Source organism: Montipora capricornis, chromosome 10 (assembly GCF_036669925.1).
Source record: "Montipora capricornis isolate CH-2021 chromosome 10, ASM3666992v2, whole genome shotgun sequence".
Lineage (NCBI taxonomy): Eukaryota > Metazoa > Cnidaria > Anthozoa > Scleractinia > Acroporidae > Montipora > Montipora capricornis.
Genome location: NC_090892.1, coordinates 41,127,665 through 41,138,763, shown reverse-complemented (window position 1 = coordinate 41,138,763; position 11,099 = coordinate 41,127,665). Strand labels below are relative to the sequence as shown.

At 37.4% G+C, this 11,099-nt stretch overlaps 1 protein-coding gene across 1 annotated transcript in view; it reads right to left on the bottom strand.

Moving 5' to 3' along the window:
• LOC138021769 (UPF0547 protein C16orf87 homolog) overlaps nucleotides 1-10,680 on the bottom strand; it is a 12,668-nt gene extending 1,988 nt beyond the window's left edge. The window contains exons 1-5 of the mRNA XM_068868767.1: nucleotides 10,519-10,680; nucleotides 7,028-7,112; nucleotides 5,272-5,477; nucleotides 4,139-4,240; nucleotides 1-1,844 (exon numbers count right to left, since the gene is read on the bottom strand). The exon at nucleotides 1-1,844 is cut by the window's left edge and continues 1,988 nt beyond it. Of these exons, the coding sequence (XP_068724868.1) occupies nucleotides 1,569-1,844; nucleotides 4,139-4,240; nucleotides 5,272-5,477; nucleotides 7,028-7,112; nucleotides 10,519-10,554 (705 nt within the window). The 5' untranslated portion in view covers nucleotides 10,555-10,680 and the 3' untranslated portion in view covers nucleotides 1-1,568. The remainder of the gene's footprint in view (nucleotides 1,845-4,138; nucleotides 4,241-5,271; nucleotides 5,478-7,027; nucleotides 7,113-10,518) is intronic.
• Between the last annotated feature and the right edge of the window lie 419 nt (nucleotides 10,681-11,099).

The following is an 11,099-nucleotide window of genomic DNA, read 5'->3' as shown; positions in this document are numbered from 1 at the left end:
CTGATGAAAAAAGAGGACTCGGACAAAAAATCTACATGTATGTCAGAGTTCTGAGGGGGGACTAACAAAAGCTGAATTAACCCACAGTGTTTCCTCTGATTTCTTTACTCTTTTGAAGTTGCCAAATTGAGAGAAAAAGATACTTCTTCCACCAAATTTCCTTTGAAAGACTGCAAGTTCAAAGTTAACTATTGAATGGTTCCCCTTCACCCGAAACGCTTCGATAAATTTATTATCTTGCTTCTGAAAAAATACCACCCCCTTGATAAACTAAAAAGGGATCTCTTCTTTCTTTTGTTTCTTCCTTGTTTTTTATCTTGTCACATGAAACCATTGATCACTTCAATATAGTCACCTAGCTGGGCTACCTTTCATGTAAGAAACATTTGAATGAGTTGGTCAGAACCAGTCTGCTTAGCTGCCTCTAATATAAATTATATTCATTTAAAGTATATATTATTTCTTTACTTAGTGTACAAATGGCCATTGTTGGTACATGTACAGTAAACACCAGCATATAAGAACAAATTTTTTTTCAGACTTACGGCTGATCGTGTTCTTACAGGTGCTTAGTGAGAAATCAGCCTGAAAGTGTTCTTAAAATGTTCTTAAAATTGGTTTCAGAAATACTTCAAACTATATAAAATTATTACTGGAGGTTTAATTAACATACAATGCTGTTTTGTAATAGATTTTATAGTACTGAATTGTTTCCTTATCCAAATACCCTTTCCCTGTGTATTAAGAACATGCTTTATTTATCAGCCTGAATTTGTTCTTATTTATACATGTATGGTAGTTCTGCTTTATAGACCAAATTTCAGCCTGATGCTCTTAATCCACTTGTTCTTATATGCGGGTGTTTACTGTACAACATACACCCAAGTACTCTGGTCTGTAAGAATAATAATAGGTAGGCAGCTCCACTTACATTTCCTTGTCTGTCCACCAGCCCACCAGTTGTATTTAAGGGTGACTTTCATGGGTTTCAGGATGTATGCTTTCCTGATAACAGCATCATTTGAAGTCAGTGAACATCAGGCATTGGCTTTACGATATTAAATATTTTGCAAACAGCAAGTTTCCTTCTTGACTTTTTTTCTGTATACACATGTAAAAAAACTGTACATATTTCATCTGTAAGGATTATTTTGGTCTGTTTCCAGCTCTGAGACATTAAAAACAATCCAAGTCTGAGATTTTATGCAATTATATGCAATCCACTGTAGGTTACAACTGGTTTGAGTAGCTTTAACCCACAGTGACTCATCTATTCTGTATAACGTGAGTAGTGAACTTTTTGGTGAAAGTATCTTTTGCTTATCTTTGTTTTTCAAGATTGACTTCTTCTAACGTAAAGTTCTGCCGAATATCAGCGTTGCATGAACAGCATTTGGAAGTAGAGAAATAAACTCCCTGGTTAAATTTTAATCCGGTATTAGCATTAATTGGCTTTTGAAAAACCGGGCCCTGGGTGGAGAGAGGCACCGTGTGAGACTTAAGGTTTCTTGCCCGAGAACACAAAACAATGTTCTTGGGCAAGACACTTTTCAGAAACCCTATAACATTTACATAAACTTCATAGAGGATTGTGACATCATCTTTTGGTTGATGTCCATGAGGATTAAGGAGTACATTTCAGCTTTTTCATGTGAGATGTGCGGCATGACGTCGACAGGCTCTTTATTGTCTGATCCACTTGACGTCTGATCATCTCTATCATCTTTCTTCTTGAATGATTTACTTGGAGACAGAAGAGATTGAGGCTTAGGTTTATTTTTAGAGCCTTTTGGGCGACCTCGCTTTCTTTTAATTGGAACACCATCTTCATCTAGCTGAACAGGCTGTCAAAAAATAAAATACAATGTTATTATCGGTATTATAAGCCGGTTTTAAGTGCATGCACAGTAAAGACAATCAACAACTCTAACTCTTAAGGGTTAGAGGATTATTAAGGATCCTTAAATTGTTACTATGATAAAGAAAATCACCTCCTTTTTGTCATCAGCTTTTAAAAATGTGCTTCACACTTGACTGGCAAACGTTTGAGGTTTGAATTTTATCCAAGGGCTGTTTACTTTCAGTGTAAGTCTGCCATTATACTCACGTTCAAAACTGGCTGATTCAACCTCAGAGGGTTGGATCTAGGGAAAAGTGAGGTCATTAATTTTGTACTCACTACATGTACCTTTGAAAGCAATCAAAAGACCAAAAGATAATTTTTATGCAAAGGATGTTCATAGTTTAAGGTTTGGCCCCGTCTGCCATTACTCACGTTAAAAGCTAACTGATTGGACCTTGGAGGGTTAGATTATACTGTAGGGAAAAATGTTTAAATGCAGCTTGTTATCTTAAGCAAGACACCGGTTTAAAAGTCTAAAAGCCCAAAACTCCCATGGTGCATATTGATTCCTGAAGCTGCATGTACATGCATTGCATTCTTAAACTATCGAGTCTTTGATGACATTTTCTCCTCAATCCAGTTCTCTCCGAGTCGAGATTTTTAAAATTTATGGTCATGGCATACCATATATAAATAGGATAATTCCAGTTAAAATGAACACTGTCAGGTGTCTTTTTTAAATCAAGGGTTAAAACTCAAGGTGCATGCTGTTAAACTTTGTAATGTTTCGTGCAACTATAAGTCTCGCAATGTTTTGGCGACATTGTGGCGGGACAAGTTTGTGCTTCATGTGTAGAATGGCACTTTCAGGTTAATGGGGACATAGTTTTTCAGTGAGTTATTAACCCATTGACTCCCAGGGGTTCCCCATTGACGAGTAAAAAAGTCTGGCTGGTTTCAGCCAGTTTGGACGTCAATGGGTTAAAATTTCAATCGCAAATTGTAGCTCTTAGACTAATCAATTTAAGGAACAGCCTTTCCACAGACTTCCAAATGAGCAGTTTAGTTTTATGTATGGCTCATTTCTTAGTTTACTTTTAATATTCTGCATTTTCCATACTCCAGTGCATTTGTAAGTTGCAAAGTTTTGGCAACGGTTCTGTGAGAATTGGCCTCAAAGCCACACAAACTTTGCCTACATGAGAAAAATACAGGAAGCCATACACTCCAGCATATTTTAATAAGTGCCACCGTTGCAAGGATGGATGTGATAATAATTATAAGAATATTTATAAACGCACGAATTACGTTGGCAAATGTGGAATTTTTCTCGTGAATGAACAAATGAATGAAACTGCGCATGACGAGACTGCCTAGTGCAAAATTAATTTAGATTTGGCTAGTGAAGTCAGACCTGATACTAGCCACTAGGCTAGTCAAGCTAAAAAGTTAGTCTCAAGCCCTGGCAATATTAAAGGCCCATTTCCACCCTAGACACAATGCGCACCCAGCATGATTTTGTGCATCATGAAATTACAAAAATTCAAAAATCTCAGAAAACTTTTCAGAATCCTCTTCGCCAAAAGCCATCCGACAGGCGTAGATAAACCTTTTAGGTCCTGATTTGAATGCATTCTCTACTTATCATTTCATAATTTTAGCGTAGCATGTTGTGTCTATATTAAAATTATTTGCTTAAAAGATTTCTATTTCAACTTGAATAGTATCGAAAAACATGACAAATTGCCAAGGCGAAGTTTGCTAGCCACTCCACAAAGACAGCAACCTCTGCCACTCTTTTGAGCACAAGCATCTTTGCAAAAGCATTTTACTTTTGCGTCCCAGGTATCCTAACAAATCGAAACTGACAAAGTAAAAGTAAGTTTAAATGAAGTGAGCGTTCAGGAAATGAAATAATGTCACTGAGCTCGTTAGCTTCAGAATAATTATTGTTCTATTCCTTTTGCTGAATAGCCGAACTGTAAAAATTCCGCTTTGGCGATTCTCCAGTGTGTAAATTAGTCGACTCCATAAAGATAATAGGAGATTTAAGCGGTTTCTTCACTTGTTAAAATCACCCGGTAAACCACACAAAGATCAGGCTAATGGCGATCTTCCTTGTTTTCAACAGCACAAACTGGCATTGTAACAAAAATAGTTGGCCAATCAGAATACGCTATTCAAGATTCAAAACAATAACAAACAATCGCCTTGCATCTAAGGTGAAAATGGGCCTTTAAGAGTTTTTATTAAGTTACTTCAGTTGTTGCTTATTATTATGTTTTAAGTAGTTACCTGAGGTTGGGGAGCTTCTCTTCCCAATTTAACTTTGTTCTTTGATCCTTTGGGTCGTCCACGTTTTTTGGGAAGAACAACACCATCTACAGTATTAGAAGGCTTAAACATAACAAAATGAATCAGTCAGAGTTCAACAGGATCACCCCTTAATTTTTATTGAAGCACAATAATCTATTTAAACCAAAAATCAAATACAGATCCTATTTATTTTCTATACTGTCCAATTATTACAAAAATAAATGCTAGTCAAAAGAAAATAAGTATACAATTTAACTGATCTTTGAAATTTTGGAACAAACTTGTAAGTCCCATGTTTCAATGATTTTAACCCTTCAACTCCCAGTGGCCACTTGTAAACCACTTTACTGGTGAATGGGGGCCCTTGGGCCTTAAACGGCTCTTTATATCTATGGAAACCAGCAAGTAAATAGAAAAATGATCTAAGAGAAGAGGATAAGGAAGTACAGGAAAGAAATGTTTAAAATCAATATGGAGCCACTCTCATGACCAGCAGCTATGTTTTAAACGCACATGAACAAAAAAGACAAAATCAAATCACAAAAGAAGATATTATATGGATAGACCTTGGTTTTGGCTACTCTTTCTTTCTTTTGTAACACAACCATACCACTGCTCAAGCTTCGATGAATTGTGCATACGCTTTACGAATTTGAGGTGGAAAGCTGTACTTGGTGACTGTGTCGGTAGTGGCACATATGAAAAGGTCACCAAGTCACGGGTAAATAAGGGGCAAGACTATTCTTGGGGTGGGGGTAGGGTGAGGGGTGGGGGTAGGGGGTGAGGGGTTCCATAGCTGAAACAATCCAAACCTTTACAAAAGCACAGTGTTTAGGCTTAAGGCTAGCATTTTAAATTGTAAGGATTTGGGTTGTTTCAACTATAGTACCCTTCATCCCCTACCCCCTCACCCTCAACCCACCACCCCTGGAATAGTCACGCTGGTAAATAAGCCACATTTTTTTACTATAGAATTTTGTCCAAAATTCTATGCAAACTAAGGCGAAATTAAAGCTGTAATGGAAAGAGATGTAAATTAAAAAATACAATGTCAGTATATATTTCTAACATTTTAAGATGATAAAGACTTATGTGTAAAAGTACAAAGCTACCTGTGAAGCTTGTCCCTGTCCTTCACTTAACTTCTCAGGGTCGACTCCATTTTGCTGAGATAAAGAAACAGCTGGCATCTGCTCTTCTTTAACCCATACCAGGTTTTCGGGCACAAGTGAAAATTCATAGTCAAAGTCTGGGTTTTCTTTTTTTGGTCTCTCAGGACGAAGTCTCTTGTCACGCTCTGATCCATTCACAATTTCTCCTGGAAATTAGCGAGTAACATTGCAGTATGATCACCTCTACCTTTCCTGATGGTGAACAGTTCATTGAATTTGGCAAATACTTACAAATACTATAAATTATTAACTACTTTCTCAAATCCCAATTTGAAAATATGCCTTGTTTACCCCCAAAATCCTGCATATTAGCATTGTTTTCAGGCATTGTTAAATCGATTTCTCTTGGGACATCTTCATGCCCCAGGAGAAAATGCAAAGAATGATTTATGCAAAAATTTGGGGGATTAAGCAAGATGTATTATGGGATTTGAGAAAATAGTGAATAAGCTAGGAAAAGAAGCGAGACAATCAAAACTCATTTAAAAGCCCATTTTTTCAAGAGAAAAAGTGTTTTCATTAACAATAATCATTGACTGTAAACAGGAAAACACGCTTTCTGAAATTTCTTCCTTTAAGAAATCAGAATTTCTTTATGAACGATGAACCAAACAATGAAATTAATCGTGCCACCTCTTACAAGTAAACCACATTCTTGAACCAATCAAAAACAGGAAAGGAACCAGCACACTGCAATGAAACTATCATTGCTTTTACAGCCTAACCCTAACCCTAACCCTAATCTCAGTCTTAATCTGAATCCTAATCTTAATCTCAATGAATTAGGAGCTTAATAATGTTTTAGGCCTAGGCCTAAAAAAATATTTAATCTCAAACTCCAACCTGCCGGTTAGTATTCAATGTAGGGTGGGGTCACACATGGTGTTTCGTTTCACTGTTTTGTGGTTTAGTAATGCCCGCTGCAAGCACAGCCATCTATTCCACCACTGCCAGCCTCCTATGAAAAAGTTATTGAAAATCCTGCTAAATACCCTTATGCACTAATGACATTTAGTGGGATGGGTGGCTATCAGAAGCTTTTTGGTCTTACTAAATAATTTAACTATTGGAGTCAGGATGGCTTAGTGGTTATTAACCATGCCTTCCACCTTTGCGACCCGGGTTCAACTCTTGGCCCCAAGATCATATGTGGGCTGAGTTTCAGTCGATCTCAACCTGACTCCCAGGGTTTTTCTCCGGGTACTTCGGTTTTCCTCCCTCATAACTCATAGACTCCCAGCCTATTCCATCTGGCTGTGGTGCTGTGCTCCGAGGTCATAAATGGGTCGTGTTCAGGGGCTGAGTGTCTAGCCGGTAGCACAGCTCCTTCGGTCCAACCTTGTCGAGCCACGCCCTTAGCAAGTCAGTCTCCGACTGTGAGTAAGGGCATTTAGCAGGTCATGCAATATCATTATCATTATGATTTGTGAAGCAAAACTGAAAACTTGAGAGGGGTAGAAAAGGCAAACTTTGAAACCAATAAACTACCTACAAGGGTAGGCTGTGATATCAATTGATATATTTTTCCAAGAACATTTAATTAAATACAACTTTACTTACTTACTATGATTTAAGTAGAGCAAACTCCACAAAAATAAAATAATTAAATAATCTAGCCAGTGCCAAAAGGGTATATCGTTCAGTCATTACCAAAATCCTACAAAGAATGTAAAAATTATTAATGTTTTGTATTGACCTTGCTCTTTCTTGAACTGTGCTTGATGTAGTTTTCGGCTGATAAACACATGCCCACAGGGACATGATTTGCAAGCCACAGGGAGCTAAGTAAAGAAAGAAATAGCAAATTAAACAATGTATGAGAAACTAATAAATATCAAATTTACACTGTTAAGGTTTGATTTGGGATATGTTTCTTAATTCAAACTGGATTTTAAGAAAAATCTTTTTCTTCTTCCCCATTCGGTCCCCAACACACATTTACCAAAATGGGAACCCTACCAGCCCTTTCATGCCTTGAGCATTGTCTCTCTTCTGTTCTGACTCTCTTCTGCTCTTCTCCCTGGTTTTACAAAATTGTTTTCCAGATTTCAGATGATACTTTCAGGATAACTGATTCAGAACAGTCTGATACCGTCACTTGCAACTAACTGTCCACACACGTGTTCTGCCGGTCAATCAAAATTCAACGTTTTAACACTCAAACTTCAAAGTTTACCCTCCCACTTGGGAACGTTTTGGCGCCAGTTACGCAAATGATCGTAGCTGATTTATTTGCCGTTTGGCAAGACATGGCGTTTTCAAGGAATTTCAAGCAAGGTGTTCAAAACTGCCAAAGCCAAAATGCCGTACACGTTGCTGACTTTGCTTCCAGTGAAGTGTTTGCGGAGTGGTGCCAAAAAAGTTTCAAATTGGGCGGGTAACCTTTGAAGTTTGATTGTCAACACTCTGAATTTTGACTGGCCGGCACAACATGTTTTTGTCAAGCGTGTGGACAGGTAGTTGCAAGCCACGGTACCAGCTGAAGACTGTCTATTCTAAGAGATGCGCCCAGGTTGCAACTAATTAGATGCACAATGTTTTAAATAAGCGTCACGAAGTGTCCCATTGCTCTTCTCCCCAACTTCATCATCGCTCATATCTCAGAATACTTAACAATAGACCTTTTTACCGATACGGCGGCCATTTTGATTTCTATTGTTTCGAATAGCTATTATGGGATGCCCAGGCGACAAATACATATTAATTTGTCCCCTGAGCATCCCATAATGTCTTCTGAAACGATAGAAATCAAAATGGCCGCCGTATCTGCAAAAAGGTCTATTATTTCATGAGCGCGTGTTGGATATGAGATGGTAAATAAGCGACGAGCCGCGTAGCATAACCAGTCTCATATCCAACAAGCACAAATGGAATAATTGTTTTATTAAATTCCTTAACCTCCAAAAGTTTGGAAGTACCAAATACGGCGAAAAAAGGGAGAAAATCCTAGCGAAATCGAAAAAACTTGATGATGGGATGTTGTGTCATACGTGGTGGTCAGACAGACGCAGGCTCATTACAGAAACATGTCTTATCTTTTCACGTACTTCTTTAAGCGTCGAAATTGATCCAAACCTCTTTCCACAAAAACTTTTTTTTTTCCCTTTATACCTTTGTGTTGGATGTCCAAAATTGGCTGTGCATGTAATTAAGTGCAATCCTGGACATTTGTATCCTAAGCACCCTTAGTCCTGCAGTACTGTCCTTCCACCTTTTGCATGGTCGTCCTCTTTGTTTGGGTATTTTGGCGCCATTCAATCTTGGACACGTGGCCATGGACTTTTTATTTTTTTAATGTAGTTTTGACTCAATAATGTTGTATGAACTAAAGGTATCAGATAACCTTGGCATTTGTAACATGCCAACAACATTTTCTGTTGTCTGTGCAATTATGGTGGGTTAGCCATGTTTTGTGTTTCAAATCTGTAGAGAAACAATGGAAGAAATATATATGCCCTTGTAACAACCTCTGCTGTTCCCGAAACTAGATTGTAAGCCATTGAAAGCCACTGCCTCTCTTAAGACACTTGACAATGGATATGGTGCAGTTAAAATCTTTCTTTGTTTAAAACTTTTTCAGACTAGTTTGTTTTTTACTTTCCTTTGTCTTAAAGTGCCCCTAACCCCAAAACATTTTTTCGCTAAAATAAAACACATTGCAGCCATTTTTTCCTTTCTCTAACAAATCCTGCCATATTATAGGCTTCAAAAGCTGCGAAAGCATCTTTTGTTCATGACAGAGTCAGAAGGGGAGTGGGTCTATTCCTGATTTCAGGAAACAATCTACTTTGCATGCATGATTACAAAGAGTAATGCAATGTAAATCAGTTTGTGACGTCAAATCAGGAAAAGACCCGCTCCCCTTCTGACTCGGTCGTAAACAAAAGATGCTTGGGTTTTCACAAGTTTTGAAGCCTATAAAATGGCAGGAGCCGCAATGCGTTTCGAACAGGTACAAAGATTCATTTTAGCAAAAGAATATTTTGGGGTGAGGGGCACTTTAAAGACATTATTATAATCTGAAACAAAGGATCAAGTGAAAAACAAACTAGTTTGAAAATTCTTAACCAAGGCAAAAATTTAACTACAACAGATATTTAAGTCAAAGGTTGCATCATCTGAAAATTTGCTTCCAACGCACATGACAGTCTGAGCAGGCTCAATAAAGCACCTAAAATCATCTATCACTATAGCTGTTAGTTGGTCACACCAGATAGGCAGATGTTCTAAATTTTTGGGCCATAAATTTATGAAGAGTACCATTTCCAAGAAATATTAGTTTGTCACATTATTGACCAAGAAAAAAGGCAGTTTTCAAGTAACACAGTGCAGAACAGAGGTCACATGCATACAAACCAAGCATTCTGATTGGTCAATGATGGAAGAAACACACAGATAGTCAATCAAATGTGAGCTCTGGATGGCACAGTTTTTTCCTGATTGTGATAGGTCCATGTTGCTAATTATAAGGTACCTTGGAATTTTTTCATGTCTCTTATTAATAAGTAATCACAAGCTTTTTCTTGAGGAATTTGGAATAAATTAGCACTCGTAACTTTTTGTCAAAGCCTAAAATTCTCCTCGCCCTTTTGTTCGTCTTTGAAAACCTTTACGCATGCTCATTTATTCCAAATTGCAATTGAAATCACGTGATTACCAATAGATCAGAATACTTGCACTGGTATATATAAAATTTTCGCGATAAGGGCGTCAAACAAAACATTTCAAGGGTACACGAAAAAATGGCCATTTATCAAATCATTGCTTATGATAATTCGAAAATTAAGATTTATTTTTATATATTGAACAAAGTCACATGGCAATGAACAAAATAAATTTAGTTCCTAAATTCTAGCGAAATGTTTGACCAAGAATTTCCCTGTGAACGTTAAAATTTTAAACAATTTCAAATAGACGTTTTTCCGAAATCTAAAAACCAAGTAAGCTTACCTCTAAGCTAATTATAAAAGCACCGTGCTTTTCGCGATCTGCGAAACATAAAGCAAACCTTCCTTTTAAATTGAGATTCTTTCCTGAAGGCATTCTGTGCTCTTAACTCATCAAATGAACGTGTTTAAGAACGAAGTCTACCAATAATAAACAACAGTTTCTCGATCGCTCGAGTCGCTGTCAGATGATGTGCCTCCCTCCATACTGTAAGCTTAAAATTCTAGAGTTTTCACCTACCGTCTGATCACAATTTGGGCATCTCTTGACAACCATATCAAAATATCGCTTTCAAATAAATAGGTTGTTTTTTTAGGAAAGGATTTTTCGAACGCAAAAAAAGGAAAATATAAATTATATAAATAAAAGCAAAATTTCGTGAACCAGCTTCGTGTGCGAGAATGCAGTGTTTGATCGAGTGAGAATGGGAACAAGTCGTTACCGAAACGCGGGAGAATACGGGATCCCCGCGGGATAGCTTTCAACGGGTGATTCGTTCAAAGAATTCACTTGTGTGTTGGTATGAAGTGGCAACACGCCATTATTAGTACTAGTAGTAATCAAAGATTAGGAGTGCGTTCTCCACCTGTGATAATAGGTGTCTGTTGCTGAAATCATGATCTTTATATGAACGGCTGAAGTTTTAAAGACATATAACATACTGATAAAGTCCACTTTTGATTTCCTTGCTTTAATGCGATTTGTTATGACCTCTGATGACACGTTGCGTGACGGATCCAGTTTCGGTAAACTCGCAAATTCATGTTAGTAAAACGTCTCATTTTCACTTTTACTAATTTTTAAAAGGAATACTTGTGTTA